At 48.3% G+C, this 23,595-nt stretch overlaps 1 protein-coding gene across 2 annotated transcripts in view; it reads right to left on the reverse strand.

The window, feature by feature from the left end:
* The window catches only part of COL26A1 (collagen type XXVI alpha 1 chain), a 126,821-nt gene that overhangs the window by 56,040 nt on the left and 47,186 nt on the right, over positions 1-23,595 (reverse strand). The window contains exon 3 of one of the 2 annotated variants that reach the window (XM_047714651.1): positions 17,151-17,248. In XM_047714651.1, coding sequence (XP_047570607.1) covers positions 17,151-17,248 — 98 coding nt within the window. Of the gene's footprint in view, positions 1-17,150; positions 17,255-23,595 lie in introns of both variants that reach the window. The other variant, XM_047714650.1, reaches the window with a different exon arrangement.

Here is a 23,595-nt window from a genome sequence, read left to right on the forward strand (position 1 = left end):
AGAACATTGAGGAGGTTCTTGGGGGAACGGGGACCCAGGGCCAAATGCATGACTTCCACAGCCCAAGGGTCCAGTGGGGTCCTCGCAACACTCCAGCTAGAAGGAGGAAGGCTTTGCGCCAGATTCCAGTGTTTATGGGCTCCTTAGAGCATGTGGGCACTTCATAAATGCAATTTGGTGGTGGAACATTTGGCCGAGGAAAGGGATGTCCTCATCCCAGCTGCTCTGTGGTCTCCTGGGGATCGTTTTCCTGCAGCGGGATGAACACGACTCTGTACCGGGATCTCTATGCTGGTACTGGGATCTCAGAGCTCCGTATCCTCAGAGCACGTGGTCTACTATTGTGGGCCACCCAGGATCAAATGGATCTCCCCCCATAGTGAAGGCATTAGTGTCACACAACGCCAGCCGCCCTGTTCCAACGCTCTGCCATCTCTCAGCCACATGCGTGACTAGAGCAAAGCCCTGTGTGGTGACGTATGTGCTGTCCGGAGACAGGCCCCCTGTATGATGTCCCCCAGGGGCACACACCATGGAGCATCCTTGCCAGATGCCAGGGCCTCCCCTGCCTCAAGCCTAAAGCCCCAAGGTGGGTGCCTTCAGCACATTCAGTGGTATCCAATCCCAGCTCGGAAAGCCTTCGTGTCTATGGTATAATAAAATATCTATATTTGATCTCCAGTTCCTGGTGCAGAGTACCTAAAACGCTTGGAATTTCCTGAGAGATCGAGCATCTTTGGTTCCTCATAACAAGCCCACCTCTGGATTCATGGTAACAAGGCGACTCTTGGAGGGCCCTTACATGACTTCAGGATGGGGGCTGGTTCCCAGAGGAACCAGCCATGTGATTAGAGGACTGGAACTTTCCCCCACCCCCAACTTTCAATTCTCCCCATCCCTGGGGAGGGAAGAGGGGCTGGAAATCGAGATCACTCACTCATGGCCAATGATTTCATCCGTCGTGCCTGTGTAATGGAACTCTCTATAATGGGGCTCAGGGAGCTTTCAGGCTGGCGGACACGACGGCGAGATGGGAGAGTGGTGTACCCAGAGAAGACACAGCAGCTCTGTGCCCCTTCCCCCGTACTTTGCCCTATTCCACGTGGCTGGCCCTGAGCCACATCCTCTCTAGCAAAACCATGGTCATCATTATAGTGGTCTCTGGAGTTCAAGAAGTCAGCCTAGTGAGTTATTAGCCTGGAGGGGGTTGTGGTGCAAAGCCACAAATCAGCAAGGCAGCAGAAGCACAGGTAAGCCTGGGGACCCTATTTGTAGCTGGCCTCCAAGGTGGGGGGCAGTCTTGTGGCCCTTTACCTTGTGGGGACTGTGCTGATAGCAGGCAGTCAGCGTCACAACCCAGCTGCTGTCAGATCATAGGAGAATCGGGGTTGGAACAAAAAACAAACGAACAAACAAACAAAGGGGAAAAAAAAAACAACAAAAAGGGTCCATTTCCTCTTCCACAAAGATCTTCCCTAAACTACTGCTGGCAGAGCGCTCAGCCATTTCCAGGGGAGACTCTAGGACTTCCAAGACTGGCCCCTCACGTCAGCCCAGCACCTCACAGCCTGTGAAGCCATTCCTCTGTCTTGCCACATTCCTCCTCACCACAGCCCCCAGGAGGTAGGTCTTAAACCCAAAAAGGCATTCCTTCTGCTCGACATGCGTGTCTGCTGATTTGTCCTGCCAGGTTGTAGAGGATCAGGACACGGAAATATTTGTGCTGGAAGAATCTATCCCCTGCCCCCATTTTACAGATAAAGAGACTGAGAACCCCCCAACCCCGCCATGAGCCTGTGACCTGCCCAAGGTCAGGAGGGCAGAGCTCCAGCTGCCAGCACGAGCTCATGTCCCACTCTGCAGGAAGCCACCACCTGAGACCAGAGTGTCTGCTGAGTCCTCGGGGCCTCGCCTCCCCGCCTGCAGACAGCCCGAGAGGAAGTGAAAAGGGAAGCGAGTACCTCTCCTCCTCCTCCCAGAACAGCCCTTCCCCACACATGTTCAAGCCACAGAAATCTCTCGTTAAAGTTTTACAGTTAACCACTGAACATGCTACTTTGTCTTCATAATTTATACCTGACCTGGGTGTCTAGACATGACATCATGGTAAGGTATGCCTCCTTCTGCGGGAAGTTTACAATAACCAGAGTTCAGTGTCGTTACAAGGCCTCGTTCTGAGGCAGCCGGGAGCCCCGCTGAGGGGAGCGCAGAGCCACGGGCTTGCAGACCTCAGAGGCAACCCCCTCCCCATCAGAATGATTACTAGAACCCCCTTTTCAAAGGAGAAACCAATGGGACTGTGACTTACAAAGGTCATGTGGGCAGAAGATCTGTTCTGCAGTTCATTTTGGCTCTAAGCATCTACATTCTAAAGAGAAAGACCCGGGGTGCCTGGGTGGCTCAGTGGGTTAAAGCCTCTGCCTTCGGACCAGGTCATGGTTCCAGGGTCCTGGGATCAAGCCCCGCATCGAGCTCTCTGCTCAGTGGGGAGCCTGCTTCCTCCTCTCTCTCTCTGCCTGCCTCTCTGCCTACTTGTAATCTCTGTCTGCCAGATAAATAAGTAAAATCTCTAAAAAAAATAAAAATAAAAAAATAAAGAGAAAGACCCCAAAAATCAGTCAATGTGTATTTCTTATACTACCATGCCTGGCACTGGGAAAGTAAGGAATGTAACAGGAACAATAACCATGTATTCAGGGCCCACTGCATGCCACGGACTGTGGCACGTCGGGTATTTTCTACGCACTTGACCTGATCTACAACCTAAGACGGTTATCACAGTGCCCACTTCACAAAGGAGGAAACAGGTTCAGGCAGAGCAAGCGACTCACCCTCAGAGTGGGCACATGGACCCAGGATGTCAACCCTTGGTCTGGGCTGAAGTCCACATTTTTTCCACCGTCCTGGCAGGTGAGGGGGACAGAACCCTTTGCCAGAGGTAGACCCGCTGTGCTGGGCATGAAGGACCCCAGCCACTCCCAGATCCCCAGGCGCTCTACCCGGAAAACAGAGCCACCTTGGGCAGAGCATGGCGACAGGAAGAAGCGGGGGTCGGAGGGACGGAGGCCACTGCCCCTGCCTGGAGCCAGCTGGCCCAGCTCATTCTCACTCTTCGGGAGGCCCCGTGGAGGCCCTCGGGGAGGTGAGGTTCTGTTCTCCATTCTGCTTGTCCTGCATGTAAAACTGCCGCATGCTATCCTGGTTTCCATGGGAAGAGGCCTGTTGCCCTATATCCCTGCGTGCTTTCCGGTGCTCTGCAGAGGCGTGGAACAGGCCAGCGTGCTGGGTGGGCAGAAAGTCAGAGCTCTCTCCCCTCCCCTTCCACCTGCCAGAGCACAGGGGCTGTGACTCCGTTAAAATGAGGCAGAGAGAACGTTCTGGGCTCCTGGGGGCCCCCAAGCTGGTTTGGGCGAGTCACGTGGCCTTGGAAGAAGAATGTTTGAACAGAGCCCCAAAGGCAAATCAGCTGTAGACAGAAGCCCTACATCAGTCCCCCCATGGCTCACCCACCAGCAGGGTCGGGGAAGCGGGAAGGGGAGCAAGGTCGGGGGCCTCCGTGGCGTGTCTGGTCTGGAAAAGGATTGGGGACACAAAGTCCCTGTAGCAAGAGAGAGCAGAGATGCCGCTGGGGGCCTGCCAATACCCAGCAGGACCTACACGCGACCACGAGGTCAGGGGTGGGGTCCCATGAGATCCAAAAGCAACAGCCTGGGCCCCTAGGTGGCTCAGTTGGGTAAACGACAGACTCTTGATTTTGGCTCAGGTCATGAGCTAAGGGTCTTGATATCGAGCCCCTTGTCACCCCACGCACAGCGCCGAGTCTACTTAAGATTCTCTCTCTCCCTCTCCCTCTACCCTTCTTCCTCCCCCCTCTCTCTCCCTCTCTGAAAAATATAAAATAATAAAATAAAGTAAAGTAAAATAAAATAAAATAAAATAAGCAGCATTCTGAAAAAGCGGAAGCATTTACCCAGGATGTAAGGACCCCAGCTTCTCCTGGGGCAGAGGGCCTGGGTAGACACACCAGGCCATTCAGCCCCTGCTCAAATGCCACTATCAGCCTTGAGATGTTACCTCGGTGGTCAAGGCAGCAGCCAGCTAACCCTCTGCCACCTGCCAGGGACTTTGAGGCTGGAAAAGCACCCGAGGTCACAGAGCAAGGGGTTCCTGGGACGGAATGACACCTGCACCCTCAAAATCAGCCCCACATTGGCTCCTCAGGCCCAGGCTCTGCAGGAGGAAATGTGTGTCTGGTCTCAGCAAAGCTCCCGATGTGAGGGGAGAGGACCACTCATGCAGAGGTTCTAGAATGTTCCATGGGAAGCCCTGAACCACCTTTTCCTTCCCAACCCTGGGCTGCTCTCTGGGCCACTGGGCCGTGGCCCTGCCATCCCAGGAGCCACCAGGCCAGCCTCAATATTTCCAAGTAGGGGGCTGATATGGGCCACCGAACAGTGCTACAGACGACCGTGGAAGTGTGAGAGGACCCCCCCCTCCCAAGATCCTCTCAAAACTGACAGTGACAGGATCTCACGGGGAGGATGGGGCACCCTCAGCCCTCAGACTTCCTCCAGGAGCACCCCCGGCAACATTTTACTACCGGACTTTGAACAGTAAGAATGAACTGTGCTTTCCACAGCGGGTCCTTCCTCCCCACCGGCACACTGGACAACAGCAGCTCCCACTCGCTGAGCGGGCAGGCCACGCGGCCTCTGTCTCCCCCACACCCTCGTGAGGTAGCAGCCTTTGACCCGTTTTGCCCATCTGTTCGATCACAGATTCTGTGACCTTCTGTATGGAGAACCACCAAAGGTACAGATTACGTTTCTCATGTTTGGGAACCGGGACGTTCAGAGGGCCCTTGGGTAGGAGCTGAGGCCCTCCCTGTCGAGGCCGCCCTGGCCAGGCCCCCCTGCTGGGTGCAGGCTTCACCCCCAGCCACTGGGAAGCTATGGGCTGGCAGCTCGCCTCCGTAAGCGCTTTTGAGACACCGTTCCTCACCCAAGGTCATGGCCTTCTCCGGACAGCCGCAGCCCATCATCAGCCAACAGAAGGATGTGAAGACCCAACTCCTTGGTCTCCAATTTGGGGCCATTCAGGAGGGTCGTCCCACCTCAGAGCTCCTGTGGGGTGGGCTGAGGCCCTCACTGAGGCTGCACCATGGCCCAGATTCTCACGCTGTTCCATCCACCCCTTCCGGGAAGAGGTCTCCATCTTCAGTGTGCTCCCAACAGACCTCCCTCACAGGCCTTCCTCCCAGAGCCTGCACTCCGGGGAACCCTATCCGCAGGAGCTCTCTGGCCCTCCTACCGTCTAGGTTCACGTGTCTTGGGCCCTGTGTCCTAACTTGGTCTTCTCAGGCCACGATGGGCTGGAGTCTGGGGGGTCTTTCCCCACAGGCCCACTCCTCTTTCTAGAAAAGACAGAGCTTCGGGTCAGGAGAAGAGCAGACTTTAGCAGAGAAGCGCCTGGTCGAGTGAGCCCACTTTCTGGCTTGTTGATTGTGTGGCCTGTCCTCGACCTCGAAGAAGTTTGGATCCCTCTTCTGGGAAAAGAGGCTCCCAGGGGCATCACTCCCTAAAACTGTGGGTCTCAGAAGGGTCTCAGAAAATTCACGAACTTGGCAGTCATCTCCCACGGCATCCCTCTGGCCCCTGCCACTCCCTGGGAAATGCCCAGGGCCGAAGAAGCAGCAGCCACGGGAGGTGCTGAGAACCTCCCGGGTGTGCAGACAGCCCAGGAGCCCGAACACAAGCTGGTGACCTGGGCCAGCCCCCGTGCAAGCGTGTCCCAGAAAAAGAAAAGGCAGGTGATATCTGTGGATATTTACAGCCCCACACAGTACGACGGAAGGTGCTGAAAGATGCCTGTCTGATGACAAAACCCGTCTGGACGCCTGGAACCCCTCCAGCCTGGGACAGAGTATCAAAGGGCCCGTAATCTCATCAGCGAGGCCCACACTGTCCATGGAAGCTAAGAACAAAAGCAGATGCTCAACACAACAGGCCCTCAGCTCTCCGCCCCAGGCCAAAGTTGACCGAAGTTGCCAGGAAGAGGCAGGTGTTAGAAGTGACCGAGTGGTCTGGTCGGGCTCCATGGAATGTTCTCTCCAGCTCAGCCAGCATCTTCCTTTTCCTGTCACTTGGCCTCCACCTCTCCCATTGGCTCCAGTGGGGCCTCCCATAAAAACCAATATTTCTCTAAGCCTCAGTTACTCATCTGTACGATGGAGTTCTAACCATACATCCCCCAGCTGAGACACAATGTCTCACACACATGAAAACCGCCTGTGCAATCATTCCTTCATTCACAAAACGGGTCAGGTTCCAGATCTCTGCCAGTGGCTGGGGAAGTAGAAATAAATATGACAAGGACATCACCTGCACACAGGTCCCTCAGCAAGAAGAGTCTCTGAGAGGTAAGTGAGGCAGAGACCTGACCTCAAGGGCTGCAAAAGACCCTAGAAGCAAGGAAGCGTGAGTCAGGGAAGGCAGTCAGTTCTTCCGAAAAGCTCGGTCAAGAAAGGAAGGTCGAGGGGCGCCTTGGTGGCGCAGTCGGTCCAGTTTCCAACTCTTGGTTTCGGCTCAGGTCATGATCTCAGGGTCGTGAGAGCGAGCCTCGCATAGGGTTCTCGGCTCAGTGTGGAGCCTGCTTAAGATTGTCTCTCCCTCTCCATCTGCCCCTTCCCATCCCATGTGCACACGCACGCACACTCTCTCTAATAAGTAAGTAAAAATTTTTTATTTTATTTTTTTTAAATAAAAAAGAAAAGAAACTCAAGACACGGTGTTGCCTAAAGGATGACGCAGATTCAACGAGACTGTTTTCTGAGAGAAAAGATATACTTGATGTGTTCGTACACTGATGGGAAGGAACCAGGGGATGAGAAAGATGGAACATACGAGAGAAGGGATCCCAGAGGTGCTTGACCCGGGTTGGATCCCAATTCTTACCCCCTATGGGTCCCAGAACAAAGCAAGCATACCTTTAGCAAAACCCTCGTTTCCCAGCATTAGGGTTATTTGCCCACTCCCCCACCCCCCACATCTGGGAGCTCCTGAGGTCCCCTTTGCATCAGCATGACTCGAGCCCCTAGCATAGTATCTGGAACTTCCCAGGTACTCCGCTAATTTGAATAAATAGCCCTACTTGCTTGTCCCTCCCTTTAATGGCAGACATGGGAGGCAAGTTTCAGAAACACCATCAGACTCGCTGATAACCGTTTCCCTAAAATGCTGAGCTTTGCAGACTGACCGGGAGGCTGGCTGCAGCCTCCTCCCAAGAGAGCGTCTTCTGGCTTTGAACCCTCAGCTATTCCAAATACAAACACACTCATACACAGAGCTCGCGCCAGGGGTGAAATGTCAGCGCCATCTTGGACTCAAATCAGTCGGCTCAACGCTTGGATGCACTAGCTAAGCCACCTCGCCCTGGGCCTGCCGTTGCCCATATGGAAGCGCAGGGGGTTCGTTTCCTGTCCCGAAGCAAACAAAACAAAACAAAACAAAACAAAAGGAAAAATCCCCTACTTGAGTTAAGCATATCTTCTGAAGGTTGAGTCTGTATCAGCTTTGTGGCCAATCTCCTCCACGACACCACCAAAGACCTGGCTTCTAAAACACGAGGGATCAGGCCACCTTAGGCCACCAGAAAGAAGCCGGCTAAGAATCCAGCTGACCCGCACCTTGTGCTGGGAAAACTTGGAGTAGGATTTTCCAAGACCTCAAAGGTCCCAGTGGCTTACAGAAAGAGCACTTTGCTGTCTGCCAAGGGAGCCAACAGGAGGGACATCCAGTGTAACATAGCTTTAGGAACACCTTTTTTTTCCTTTTTTTTAAAGATTCATATATTTATTTTAGGGAGAGAGAGAGAGGGAGAGAGCAGGGGGAGAGGCAGAGGGAGAGGGAGAAAATCTCAAGCAGACTCATGGGGCTCGATCTCATGACCCCGAGATCATGACCTGAGCCAAAACCAAGAGTTGGACATTCAGCTGACTGAGCCACCCAGGCACCCCAAGGAACTACTTTTTAAATTAAGTTCAGAGGTGAAGTAATGGTATCATATCCCGTGCTTAATGCTCTCTCCTTTGATCATGTCTCAGATACGTTCCAGGTGCAGAGTCCTTGACAGGCCCCCAACTAGGTGCCAGGCCCTGTGCTGGGCCCCACAAAAGCACACAGTTAACAACAATGTCCTCCGCCCCCCAGAATCTCTCAATCCACCCACAGCAGTGTAATCAGCAACCTTTCTAGGGCCTAATTTGGCAAGATGATTCAAAAGCCTTGACACAACGTATACCCCTCATGGATACCCCATAATTCTGCATAGGCATTTATCCTAAGGAAATCATTAAAGGTGTTGACAAAAATGGAGCTGAAAAGATGTTCACAAAGTTTCCATTCCAAAATGAAGGAGTGGCTTGTATCAGACTAACTCTACTCAAGGTAAAAATTATAAGCTCTGGATAATTCTATTTTTTCCCTTAAAGATTTTGTTTTTTTGACAGACAGAGATCACAAGTAGGCAGAGAGGCGGGCAGAGAGAGAGGGGGAAGTAGGCTCCCCGCTAAGCAGAGAGCCTGATGCGGGGCTCAATCCCAGGACCCTGGGATCATGACCTGAGCCGAAGGCAGAGGCTTTCACCCACCGAGCCACCAAGGTGCCCCTCTAGATAATTCTTTAAACGATTATTTGAGGACCCTCAAGAGCAAAACTCCAGCGGAAACTGAAGAGATTCACCCCTTGCGAAAAGAGAATAGAACTTGCTACATTTACATGACTTCCCCCTGCCCCAAGGACCAAATTTAGTTCAGCATCTCAGGGTGGCCAGAACATAAGTCAAAAACTGAAGTTGTTTAGGCTTAGGGCTGCCAGAGGCCCTGGAAACTGAAGGAAAAAAAAATTGAATAAGGAACGAGCTACACAGAACAGAGAGCCCCAGACTCTGCGTACAAACTCCCCTGAAGTCCTTGGCTGACCCCTGAATTATGCATGTGTAGGGAAGATTCCAGTGAGCTCAGCAGAAAACAACAGAGGGAAGGCTATAAAAACTGAGCAGAGATACCAGCTACCACCCAAGAGGAAGGAGATGATTTACAGTTTGAATCTTTCCAAGTTTGGAGCTCGAGTCTCTCCACCTAGGCCTTGCCTTTGCAACCACAGAAAGACCAAGCCTTGGGAGTAAAAACTATATCCCAGGTCTAAAGGACTGACATACCCCCCCCACCAATAAAGCATAAAAATCAAGCCTTCACAAACTTACAGTAGTTTAACTGCTTGCTAGAACAAAAATCAAAATTCTTCAAGGAAAAAGGCATCTCTACAACATATCATTCGAAGTCTCTGATTGACAAGGAAAAGTTCCCAACATGGAAGAAAAGAAAGAGAGGGGCAGTTGTGACCCAAGTCAAAAGAAAAGTGACAACACAAATAAACCCTAAGATGACCCAGATTTGGAAACAGAAGACAAGGACTTAAAAAGTAGCTATGATATACAAGTCCTAGCATATAAAATAAACTATGATCATAGTAAGTGAAGAGATGGAGAAATCTTATCGGGGAACTAGAAACCAAATACACACAGAAATGGAAATTCTAGAAATGAAAAGACATTATCCAAAATGGGCTTAACAGAAGATTACAGATGTCAGAAAAGTCAATGAACTTGAGGACAGATCAAGAGAAATTGTCTAGATGGAAGAACAGAGGGGAAAAAAGCAGAACCTCGTTGATACTAACAAGCAATCTAACAGGTGAGCAAATGGACCCTCAAGAGGAGGAGAGAGAACAGGGAAGAAAAAAATATTTGAAAAAATAATGAGGAGAATTGTCCTAACAAGATAAACACACAAGCAACAACAACAACAACAAAAACCACAGCAGTTTATAGATTCTCAAAGAAGCCCAAACAGAATTAAGAGAGTCTCACCTGATAACATCAGAGACAAAACTGGGACTATGGGACAAAAGACACATTCTAGAAGGGAAACAACAAAACGAAAACAGCAGACCTTTCACCAGAAGCAATGGATGCCAAAAGACAATGGAAGAAGGACGCCTGGGTGGCTCAGTGGGTTAAAGCCTCTGCCTTCAGCTCATGTCATGATCCGAGAGTCCTGGGATCGAGCCCCACATCAGGCTCTCTGCTCAGCAGGGAGCCTGCTTCCTCCTCTCTCTCTCCCTGCCTGCCTCTCTGCCTACTTGTGATCTCTGTCTGTCAAATAAATAAATAAAATCTTTTTTAAAAAAAGATAATGGGGGGCGCCTGGGTGGCTCAGTGGGTTGGGCCGCTGCCTTCGGCTCAGGTCATGGTCCCAGGTCCTGGGTTCGAGCCCCGCGTCGGGCTTTCTGCTCAGCGGGGAGCCTGCTTCCTCCTCTCTCTCTGCCTGCCTCTCTGCTTACTTGTGATTTCTCTCTGTCAAATAAATAAATGAAATCTTTAAAAAAAAAAGATAATGGAATAATCAATCTGTTTAAAGCACTGAAAGAAAAAATAGCAACCCGTAATTATGAACTCAATGAAAATATTATTCAAAAATTGGAGTACTGGAGACAACATGAAGAAATCATAACCTTTATACATTGCTGGTGGGAATGTAAAATGGTGTAGCCGCTATGAAAAACATTCTGCTGCTCCTCTGTCAGTTAAACACTGACAGAATTACCATATGACTCAGAAATACCGATCCTGAGTAAAAATCAAAATCAAAAGGAATCGAAAACAGGTGTTCAAACAAAACTTGTACATGAAAGTTCACAGCATTTTTTTTAAAATATGAGAATTACTGTTGTTCCCAACAGCCAAAAGGTGGAAACAACCCAAATGTCCATCAACTGATGAATGAATAAACAAAATGTGGTATATCCATATAATGGAATAGTACTCATTATTCAGCTATATCCCACAATTTGGATGAAGCTTCAAAGCATTATGCTAAGTAAAAGAAGTCAGACACAAAAGGCCACATACTGCATGATTCTATTTATATGAAATATCCAGAATAGGCAAATCAATAGAGACAGAAAGCAGATCTGTGGTTGCCAAGGGCTAAAGGAAGGAGAGAATGAGGAATGACTGCTTAATGGGTATAGGGTTTCCCTTTGAGGGGGAGGCGGATAAAAAAGTTCTGGAATGAGACAGTGGTGATGTTTTTGCAAAACTCTGTGAATGGACTTAATGCCACCAAATTGTATATTTCACAATGGTTAAAATGGTAAATTTTGGGTTATGTGCAGTTTACCACAAATCAATTAATTGATTGATTCTTAAAAATAAATCAAGGCAAAATAGAAAATAAAAATTATTTTTAAGTAGAGAGAACACACAACAAGCAGACCTGCACTAGAAGACGTGAATCAGATGGAGGCTCAGAGCTCTAGGAGGAAGAAAAGTTGCGGGAAATGATCCTTTTCTTCCTTTTAAAAAAAATAATCTCTTTGGGGCACCTGGGTGGTTCCGTGGGTTAAGCCTCTGCTTTTGGCTCAGGTCTTGATCTCAGGGTCCTGGGATTGAGCCCCACATTGGGCTCTCTGCTTAGTGAGGAGCCTGATTCCCATCCCCCCCTTGCCTGCCTCTCTGCCTACTTGTGATCTCTCTCTCTCTCTGTCAAATAAATAAAATCTTCTTAAAAATAAAATAAAAATAAAAAAGATAATCTCTTTAGTGCAAAAATTATAATATTGAATTGGGAAGTTTTTCACGCAATTTCACAATAGCACAAAGGATGATGGGGTGGATAAAATGGAAGAACACTGTTTTTAAAACTACTAAGAAATAATACAGAGAACAATAAAGAAAAATTCAAAAAAGGAAAGCCACAATTTCTGCTTCTAGCCATGATAGACTAACTCCTACTGAATTGCTTTCCCACCAGAAACAACTAGAAGATTGGACAAAATGTATGGAACAAATGTTCGTAGGCACTGGACAGGAGGCAGTTCAGAACACACAAGGCAATTCCTAGAGGCATCTTCCAGACCAAAGCTTCTGGAAGGAAGATTAAGTAGAACACGACAATTTCTCTGAGTTGTAGAGACAGAAATCTGAGTTCAGGGAAGGTGAGGCAAATTTGGTGGACAAAACACCAGAGAGATGAGAATTATGTAGAAAATTATCCATTTGGTCTAAACTTAATCTGTACACTTCTGGTGTGTGTAAATTATATGTATGTAATAAGTTATACATCAAATACAACTCAGTACATTTGATTTTTTAAATGCACAAATAATTATTAAATTAAGAAATGGAGTACGTATGGGTGGCTCAGTCGGTTAAGCATCCAACTTTTGATTAAGACTGAAGTTGTCATCTCAGGGTCATGAGATCAAGCTCTGTGTTGGGCTCAGCAGGCAATCTGCTGGATAGTGTCTTTCTCCCTCTACCCCTCCCCTCCACTTGGGCACACACACCCTCTCTCTCTAAAAAACAAAAAATGAAAGACCTTCCCCACAAAGAAATTACAGGTCCACATGTTTTCACTGTAAATTCTATTAAGCATTTAAGGAAAATGTTTAATGCCAACTTTACCAAAAAACACTTTTAGAAAATAGAGGAGGAGGGAAATTTTCCTATTTCTTTTTATGAGAACAGCATAACCCTCACCACCAAAAACTGGCAGACATCACAAGGAGAGAAAATTACAGATAAATATCAAATACAGAAATAGAAAAATGAATAATACATCCAAATACAGTTGATCCCAGTAACAATAACGTTATTCCCAAGAACAAAGGATTGGTTTAGTATTCCCAATCAATGTAATTTGTCATATTAACAAAATAAAGGATTAAAAAAATGATCACCTCAGTATAGAAGCAGAAAAAAACATTTGACAAGATTTGGCACCATTCCTAACAAGTAATCTCAACAAACTCAGACTAAAAATGTGACCATCCTCATCTGATACATGGCATATATGAAAAAATCCACTACTAACAACATACTTCAGAGTGAAATGGAGAAATTCCCTCCCACCCACCCTTCCATGATAAGAAACAAGGCAACTATATCTGTTCTCACCACTTCTGTTAAACATCTTACCAGAACTTCTAGCCAGTCCAATAAAGCAAGAAAAATAAAATAAAATACCTTAATAGTTGAAAGGAAGAAGCAAACATGTCTATTCACAGAGGACATAACAGCTTATATGGAAAATCCAAAGAAATCAATAAATAAGCTACTAGAACTAATAAATGAATTTAGCACAGTTTTTACATACAAAGTCAATATTAAAAATCAAATATATTTCTATATGCTAGCAGAAAAATAATTATGAAATGAAAATTTAAAAGGCAATCTCATTTTTTATTTTTTTAAAAGATTTTATTTATGTATTTGACAGACAGAGATCACAAGTAGGCAGAGAGGTAGGCAGAGAGAGAGGAGGAAGCAGCCTCCCTGCTGAGCAGATAGCTCCATGTGGATCTCGATCCCAGAACCCTGGGATCATGACCTGAGCTGAAGGCAGAGGCTTTAACCCACTGAGTCACCCAGGTGCCCAGGCAATTCCATTTTTTAAAAAGCACCAAAACCACAAAATACTTAGAAATAAATTTAATAAGAGAAGCAATACCTCTACTCTGTAAGGAGAAAATTAAATACCTAAATACATAGTTATACCATGTTCATGAATCAGAAGGCTCATTATTAGGATAATGAGTCTGTATATTATTATTAAGATAATTTATCTACAATTTTTTTCTCCTTTCTAGACCAAATTGGTCTATAAATTCATCACAATCCTACTCCCCATCACAGTAAACTTTTTTTTTTTTTTGCAGACATTGTTAGGTTGTGCCAAGTTTTTATGGAGATGCAAAGGAACTAGAGTGGTCAAAGCAGTCTTAAAAAAGAACAAGTTGCATTTCATTTCATTCCCAGTAGCACAGCTAAAATTGAAAAGACTAACACACCAAATATTGGCAAGAATGTGGAACAACTGGATCAGACTTTGTTTGTGGGACTGCAAAAAGGTTAAAGCCTCTTTGGAAAACAACTTGGCTATTTCTTATCAAGTTAAACAACCCAATTAAAAATGAGCAAAAGTCTCGAATAGACACTTTATGAAACAAGATAGAAGAATAACAGGTAAGTATGTCAGATAGACATACAAAAAGATGCTCCTTAGTCAACGGAGAAGCACACACTAAACTCACAATAAGAGAGTATTTCACACCCACTCACCTAAATGAAATGAAGACTTAACAACACCAAATGCTGGTAAAGCCATTTTTGGAAACAGTTTGGCTCTTTCCTATAAAGCTAAACACACATGGGGCGCCTGTGTGGCTCACTGGGTTAAGCCTCTCCTTCAGCTCAGGTCATGATCTCAGGGTCCTGGGATCGAGCCCTGCATCAGGCTCTCTGTTCGGTGAGGAGCCTGCTTCCCCCTCTCTCTCTCTGCCTGCCTCTCTGCCTACCTGCGATCTCTCTCTATATATCCATTAAATAAACAAAATCTTTTTAAAAGATAATAAAAATAAAAATAAAGCTAAACACACAGCCTGACCTAGCAATTCAACCTGTGGATTAACCCAACGGAAATAAAAACTTATGTCCCCAGAAAGACATTTTAAGAATGTTCATGGAAGTTTTATTCTTAAAGCCAAAAACTAGAAACGGACCAAAGATCTAGCCACAGGACAACCCATAAATAAAACTGTGGCTGCTTATATAATGAAATGACACCCAGTAATAAAAATGAATACATTATCGATACATATAACAATATGAATAAGTCTCAAAAACATTTTATTAATTGCAACAAGCCACGCGCAAGAGTAAATATTATGTGGTTCCATTTATATGAAGTTCAAGAATAGATAAAACTGATCTATGATGATAGAAATCAGAATAGTGATGGCCAAGGGGTGAGAATATTCCAGAAGGTGACAGAAATGCGTACATGTATCAAAACTCATCAAAGTGTACACTTGAGATAGGAGCATTTCAGAGTATGTAAATTTTATGTCAAAGGAAAAAAAAGGATGTCTGGAGTCATGTCACCAATAATTTAAAACCTGGGAGTGACTTAGATATCTTCCAGTAGGGGGTTTCATTAATAAAGTGTATACCCAAATTTTGCAGGCACTAAAAATAATGCTACAGAAAGCTATCTATTGACATGGAGAAATATGCATGGTAACTTATATGAATAAGAAAGTTATCAGAATAGTATAACCGGGGGCACCTGGGTGGCTCAGTGGGTTAAAGCCTCGGCCTTCGGCTCAGGTCATGATCCCAGGGTCCTGGGATCGAGCCCCACATCGAGCTCTCTGTTCAGCGGAGAGCCTGTTTCCCTTCCTCTCCCTCTGCCTGCCTCTCTGCCTACTTGTGATCTCTGTCTGTCAAATAAATAAATAAAATCTTAAAAAAAAAAAAAAGAATAGTATAACCAATATGAGAGCACAGAATAGAAAGGTCTGGAAGCTTTTCACCAAAGCGAGGCTCAGGGTTACCTTGAGAGACATGATTCTGGGTGTGGTCACCTTTTCTACACTGAATGCAGACTTAACTTTTGCAATAAGAGAAAAACGTTTCTAAATAGATCCCTATTGTTCTAGACACTTAGACAGGATTCCTTCCCTTATTCATGGTAACTGTGATCTATAAAGTCATGGGGTCCTGAATTAACAAATAGTGAACCATGTTCCTAGGGAAGATAGACGGTGAGGCTCCTGCCAGCTTCTGGTCACAACATTTTTGTCAACTTGTTTTACATGTGAGGGGAGGAGTTCATCACTACCCACGCCTCCACCGGGAGGGGACAACCGGCAGCTCTGTGTGTGGGGACGGGGTCGGGGGGATCCTCCTGGACTCTGTCCCACAGGCCTCTTCCCTTGGAGGATCTGAATCCGCACCTTTCGTCATAACAAACCATGAGTGTGAGCTCAATAGCTTTTTGGCTCTGTAAGTTTTTCCAGTGAAATATCAGAACTAAGGGCAGTCCTGGGCTCTCCAGTCAGCCCATCAAGACATCACTGTCTTGAATCCCCCTTTTTGAATCACTCGCTCAGTGAATTCCATCAAACACGTGCCCTTTACCTATTTGCGTGAGGTTTACGACTCAGACATCTGAGACTTACACTCCGTTTACTGGGTTGTTCCTTCAATAACGAGAACATGAAGAGAGATGAAAAACCATCCATACCTCAGCACTCAGTGGTTTCCAGGGGAGGGAGGAAAGAGGCCCAATTCGGGCTGGGCTCAGTTACCCTCAGAAGAAACAGTCTGCAGGGCGGCGAGTGGCAGTTTGCAGGGGTAGGGGTGGGCAGACATGAAAACACAAGGTTATCAACAGCTGAGGCAAGGATGGGGTCGGCGGGGGCGGGGGTACCCGGAGGCTCTGGGAGCTGAGAGAAGGGCCCCGAAGCCTTCCCAGTGCTGAGCAAAGGCCTCCCAGGACCCGGCGCCTTCTACATCAGGAAAGATGGCACCGCTGGACCCGTTTGCTTTCCAGATCCTTCCTTCAGCTCCGCTCTGGGCCACAGACCCACGGAAGCATCCTCATTACTAGCACTGGTCTGTAATTATCCTGTTATTTGTAACCCAAAGAATAAAGAATCTCAGGCAGCTTTCAATCAAAGCGTATATCTAACATTACAACTTATTATCTGGGAGCGAGATGGGCTGTGAATCTGTTGGTGGGGCAGGACCTGCTTCCCCGCGCCGAGGGCGCAGCCGGGATTTGCTGTGGGCCCGCCCTGGCCTCCTCGGGCTCCAGAGGAAGATTGGGGGCTCAGAAGGAAGGCCCCAGCTCTAAGCCGCGTCCTCCCATCCTCGCCCTGGGCTCCAGCCAGGCAGAGGGCAGGACAATCAGTCGGCTGCCCGCCAGATCCGTGTGTCTCGCTCCACGGCAGACGCGGCCCCCAGACTGGTGAAGAGAGACCCGGGAGCCCGCTCTGCCTGCCCCCATTCCCAGGTGAGAGCAGAAGAAAGAGGCTGTAAACTCAATCCCCTCCCCGAGGCCAGGATTCACGATTCTCCTCCACCCAATCAGTGCACCTAGGGTCCCCAGCTTGACGCCCATGGCAAGGTGGCAGCAACACACACAGAGACTCTGCAGCCCAGCCCAGCCGGTGCTCCGCCCCCTGCACCTTGCGTCCCTGCCCTTGACCCCGGATGCCCGGCCGCCCACACCCCGGCAGACTCACCCTCCTCGCAGTTGCTCCCGGTGAAGCCAGGACAGCATCTCCACTCCAGCGCCGTCACCGTGCGGTAGGACACTCTGTATGTGGGTCTGATCAGAGTCCTGTAACTAACACAAGGGCAGCATCAGGAGAGTGTGAGCGCCCAAGCACCTGCCTCCCCGATCCCACTTCTGCAGAGAGCACCCAGCCCAGGGCTCTGGGAGCTGCCTGGGTAGTGGAGCCTGTCATCCTGTCTCTGTGCCCACTGACTATGTAGCCCTGGGCAAGTGATCCCTCTTCTGTGTCTCCAAGCATGTCTCCAAGTCTCCAAGCATGGCCACCAAAGGTGGGAGGTGGGGGGAGAATGTCTGTCATGGACTGAGTTGTGTCCCCAGAATCCACAGGGTGAAGCCCTGCCCCCACCCACACCATGTGACCGTATTTGCATATAGGGTCTTTAGGAGGTAATTATGGTTTAATGAGGTCATAACAGCGGGGCCCCAACCCATCAGAGCCAGTGGCCTTGTAAGGAGAGGAGGACACAGAAAGAGATCCCTTGAGTTCATGCACACACGGAGGAGAACCCAGTGAGAAGGTGGCCGTCTGAGAAAACACGTTTATGTTGTTGAAACCCCCAGTCTGTGATATTTCGCTATGGCAGCCTGAGCAAAGACATTGACCAAGACCATGAAGAAGGAAAACAAAACTATCGTTAGGACGTATGCAACTTCCAACCACCCAAAAGTTCCTGAACTCCAACACTTTGTCCCAATCACTTTCTTTGGCTGATTCATCCAGTGAACACTGATTGAGCACCAGCTACATGCAATACTGTAGTCACAGACAGAGAGAACCGAGTCCCATCCTGGAGAAAATCACAGCATCGTGGATGAGAGAGACACACACCAATGAAAAACTCTCAGCCCCGTCGGGGGAATCTTTTCCCCTGAAAACTGCAGTGGATTCCAGGGCCAAATTTCACACTCCTGCAGTTTTGATCTTTTTCTTGCCAAAAAGCTTAATACTATTTTATGAAACTCTGAGACATAAGATATGCAACCACACCACCATAAGCTATCACCTCACACCTGCCAGAATGGCAATGTGGCCATCAACAACACAAGAAACAACAGGTGTGGGTGGCGATTCGGACAAAGGGGAACCCTCACGCAGCACTGGTGGGGCTGCCAACCGGTGCAGCTGCTGCGGGGAAACGGTACTACAATTCCTAAAAAAATTTAAAAAAGAACTCCCATTTGATCCAGCAACTCCGCTTCCGGGGATGGACCCAAGATAAACAAAAACACGGGGCGCCTGGGTGGCTCAGTGGGTTAAATCCTCTGCCTTCGGCTCAGGTCATGATCTCGAGGTCCTGGGATCGAGCCCCACATCGGGCTCTCTGCTCAGCGGGGAGCCTGCTTCCTCCTCTCTCTCTGCCTGCCTCTCTGCCGACTTGTGATCTCTGTCAAATAAATAAATAAAATCTTAAAAAAAAAAAGAAAGAAAAACAAAAACACTAATTCAAAAAGAGATCTGCACCCCCATGGTCATCATAGCCCTATTTACAAGAGCCAACCCATGGAAACAACCTCAGTGTCAATCGACAGAGGAACGGATAAGAAAACGTGATGTAGATACACATTGCAGAATATTACAGAGCTATGAAAAAGGAGGAAATCTTGCCATTTGCGACAGCAATGGCTGAACCATGAGGGCATTATGCTAAGTGAGATAAGTCAAACAGAGAAAGATAAATACTGGATAATCTCACTTATACATGGCATCTAAAGGAAAAACAACCCAGGTCATAGATACAGACAGACTGATGGTTGCCAGAGTTTGGGGGGTAGGGGTGGAAGAAATGGGTGAGGGGGGGGATCAAAAGGCAGAATCTTCCAGATACAAAATAAAATGTAAAGCTCCTGGGATGTAATGTGCAACCTGGTGACTATAGTTAAGACCGAGTAGAATAGGGTGCCTGGGTGGCTCAGTGGGTTAAGACTCTGCCTTCAGCTCAGGTCATGATCTCAGGGTCTTGGGATTGAGCCCTACATCAGGCTCTCTGCTCAGCAGGGAAGCCTGCAGGCTCCCCTCACCCCCAGCCCTGACTGCCTCTCTGCCTACTTGTGATCTCTCTCTTTCAAATAAATAAATAAAAGTGGCATATATGAAAATGGCTAAGAGAGTAGAACTTCCAGTGCTTGTCCCAGGAAGAACAATTTTTATAACTGTGTGTGGTGACAGATGTTAACTATACGTATTGTGGTGACCGTTTTGCAATACATATAAATATCAAATCAAATACTGTACACCTGAAACTAACAGAATGTGGAATGCCACACACACACACCTATGACCCAACCTCACATGGGGGACACACTTGGCTTTATTATTCGATTTGCATGTATCATCATAACTTCGCTGCTCCATCACGTTTGCACGGCTTCCTCCTCCGAGCAAAGCTACACGACTTCACAGAATCCAAGTCTGCTGACACCAAGCAACTTAATCAGTGAATGGGAAAATCATGAATTAACTGGTAGCAGCAGGCGTGACATTTCAAGATGCCCCTTTGACAGGAAAACACACGAGTTGCGTCTTGAATTTCAGAAATAGTACAGTCCATCTGAACAATCCTGTTCCACTAATTTCTCTTAAAAGGAAAAAAAAAAAGTCCTCTCGTTCATGTTTCATGAACATTCTGGCAAACCAGCTTTCCTCCTGGAGATCTAAGGGGGTTGGGGGGCGGTGGTGAGGTTGTGTGCAACCAGGGGCGGGAAACTTCAAGTGAGAAGCCAGGAGTCTGCATGGAGAGATGTCCATGGTGGGACCAGGATGGCACATCCAGATCTTTTTTTTTTTTTTTTAAGATTTTATTTATTTATTTGACAGACAGAGATCACAAGTAGGCAGAGAGGCAGGCAGAGAGAGAGGAAGGGAAGCAGGTTCCCTGCTGAGCAGAGAGCCCAATGCGGGGCTCGATCCCAGGACCCTGGGATCATGACCTGAGCCGAAGGCAGCGGCTTTAACCCACTGAGCCACCCAGGCGCCCCGGCACATCCAGATCTTAACACTCTGGCTGCCCCCGGGAAGCTCTGTGCAGGCCAGAGGGCCAGGGCTGGCTGTGTCATCATCACCACTCCCCACTGGCAAGTGGCCTGATGGGCCATTGTGGGCTGATGAGCCTGGGTCCCGGGAGCACAACTAGATAAGAAACAGGTGATAATAACCACACACACCCGCCGTCACATACACATACCCTCCTGCATGCACACACGGGCTCCCACGCTTTCGTGTTCACACATGCACACACACTCACGTGCTTGCACACACTCAACGCTCGGGCACTCGTTCACACCCTCACACCCTCATACCACCTTCCTGCAGCAGATCTCCCAGCTAGGAGAGGAAGGAGCTTTAATTTAGAGAAAAGATCCCAGTTTTCTCATTGATTCTTGGACTAAGATATTGTTCTGGCTTAGAGGGAGCAGAAAAGCTATGGCAGCCCCACCCGGGGCAGACGTGCAGGGCAGGAAAGGGGTCAAGTTACTTGGCGTTCACATCCTGCCCAGTGCAGCCGAGGCCACCAACAGGTGCCTCCTGTGGATGGGCCCCTGGACTGTGGGGTTCGGGCTCTGCCCCTAACTCACGATATGGACTTGCACCATTACTTATGAGGACACCGCAGAGACCAGGATGCAGGGCGTGAGTCTCACTGGGAGGATGCGTGTGCAAGGCGTGCACAGCAGGAAGCATGTGCAGATGGTGGGTTTGCAAAATGCAAATCGGACCTCATTCCGCCCTGCGCATGTCCTTCCACCGACCCCGCCCCCAGCCACAGGCGGCTCCTCCCCCTCCAGCCAGGCAAATGCACCAGGAGTCCCTCTGTGCACAGCCTGAATGATGGTGATGATGGAAAGAAAAATAGATATCCTAAGAGCTTTGAGTAGTCACCATGCACCAGGCACTCACTGTTCTGAGCGTTGGCCATGTGCTGACTCATAACAATCCGAACAGGGGGATATTATTACTGATCCTAATTTACAGATGAGAAAACCGAGGCACAGAGAAGTTAATTTAAGCAACTTTCTCAAGGTCACACAGCCAGAAGGTCATGGGACTAGGATCCAAACGCCGGCAGAACTGGCAGAAACTACCAACACTCATTCGTGTTTGTTCAGCACAATGGAATAGTTTCCCTCCCTACATCTGCACAAGATCGTGAGCTCAGGCTCTGAAACAGAGAGAAAGCTCATCCCCCAGAGAAGGTCCCTTTCTGCCCCTCATTCTGAAAGTTCCATGGGTTGACCTGCCCCACTCTGGGACCAGAGGAACCCCATGACCTGTGATGTCCAGGACCAGGGTCCACCAGTAGATGGCGCTGCTTCACCAGTCCTGAGGGCCAGGGCTCAGCCTGGCAAACCCCTCAGATCTCTCCTGAGTGCCCTGGGCAGTAGGCAGTGTGAAACCTGGCCCAGGCTGAGCATCCCCCTTCTACATTTCATAAAGAACTCCCAGCCCATCCACTGGGGTTCAGTCTACAAACCCAGTGATCTTTCTAAAATGCAGATCCAATTTTGTGACTGCCCTTTCTCAAAACCTCCCATGGCTCCCATAGACTAAGGATTAAACTCTTTAAGTCAGTAAACAAGGCCCTGCCTACCTTTCCATATTCCCTTCCTTCTGCCACTCCCAGCCAAGGTTCCTACCACCACAGCTGAGCCTGCTCTTCCTGCCACTGGGCCTTTGCACATGCAGGTTCCTCTGCCTACCTGCCCTTCCTCCTTGACTCTGCCTGAGAAAAATTCCCAAAAGCTTTCAGGGTGTGGCTCACCTGTCCCGTCCTCCTCGGTGAAGCACTCCCACTCCTGGCCAGCATCACTGGCTCCCTCCTGAGTCTTCCCGCAGCACCTTGGACAGAGCTTGGTTTGAACCCATCACTGATCCGTGCCCTCAGCCATATGTACTGAGATCCTGCTGAGTCCCAGACAATGGGAACGCAAGCATGAAGAAGGTGGGCACAGCTCTGCTCTGCCACAGAACCACACACGTGAACAGATGACCACAGGCCACAGTTAAGTGCTATGAAGGGAAGCACGGAATTCACGCCTCACATTAAAATAGCATTTTTTTTCTTTTTTACTAAAATATAATTTACATGTTTAGCTTAACGAAATTTACCTATGTGTCCACCAACATTCCCAGCTCGAAAGTCCCCTGTGCCCCCTCCAAAATGACTACCCCACCCCCTGGTGTATCCATCCTGATTTTTCTCCCCTGGAGATCAGTTTTGCTTGTTCTAGAATCTCATACACACGGGACCTCGCAGCATGAGCTGGCTTGTGCCCGCCTTCTTTTACTCAGCCTTAGCCCCTGGGGTTCATCTGTGTTAAGGGCATAAATAATATTCCAGTATAGAAAGGGGCCACAATGGGTCTGTTCTCTTGTTGATGAACATTTGGCTTCTAGTCTCAAACTAGGATGGAGAAAGATGTGATGGGCTTTCCCGTACAAGTCTTTGTGAACATGTTCTCACTGCTCTGGAGTATATTTCCAGGAGCAGTGTGGCTGGCCCACAGGACAGATATGGGCTTCGTTTTAGGAGATGCTGCAAACAGGTGTCCCAGACCTGTTTGGACAAAGCGGTTCACATGCCTCGCAGCAGTGTCTGGGGTCCCATTGCTCCATAACCTTGATCTTGGACTGCTCAAACTCAAGAGTGGTGTCCTGAATGCATGTTTATTGCTTAAGCCACTAGTCTGGGGCTTTAGAGAGATTTGCGGTGACCAAGAGAAATTTGTATCAAGTACATAATGCAATTTCCGGGTAGGAATGCAATAAATGTTGGCTACTGTGGTGGGTACTTTATGTGTCCACCAGACTGGGCTAACAGGTGCCCCCATAATTGGTAAAGACAGCGTGAGGGTTTCCAGAAGAGATCAACACTGAATTAGTGGGCTGAGTCAAGAAAATCTGCCCTCTGGGGTGCCCGGGTGGCTCAGTCAGTTAGGTGTCTGCGTTTGGCTTAGGTCATGATCCTGGGGTCCTAGGATCATGCCCCGAGTCAGGCTCCCTCCTCGGTGAGGAGTTTGCTTCTCCCTCTCCCTGTGCCCCCTCTGCTTGTGCTCATTCGCTTGCTCTCTCGCTCTCTCAGATAAGTAAATAAAATCTTTTTTTTTTAAAAACCTGCCCTCACCAAGGTAGGTGGGTATCACCCAAACCATTGAGAGCCTGAAGAGAACAGAGGAAGGGCGCCTTTCCTCTCTTCTAGAGTGGAGACATCCATCTTCTCCTGCCCTTGGACGTCAGCACTCGTGGTTCTTGGGTCTTGGGACTTGAACTAGGAATTACACCATCAGCTCCCTGGGCCTCCAGCTTCCAGACGGTACATTATGGGACGCTCAGCTTCTGTAACTGTGAGCCAGTTCCTATAATAAACCTCGTTCTGTGTGTGTATCAAAGGCCCCTC

This window comes from Lutra lutra, chromosome 18, assembly GCF_902655055.1.
Source record: "Lutra lutra chromosome 18, mLutLut1.2, whole genome shotgun sequence".
Taxonomy (NCBI): domain Eukaryota; kingdom Metazoa; phylum Chordata; class Mammalia; order Carnivora; family Mustelidae; genus Lutra; species Lutra lutra.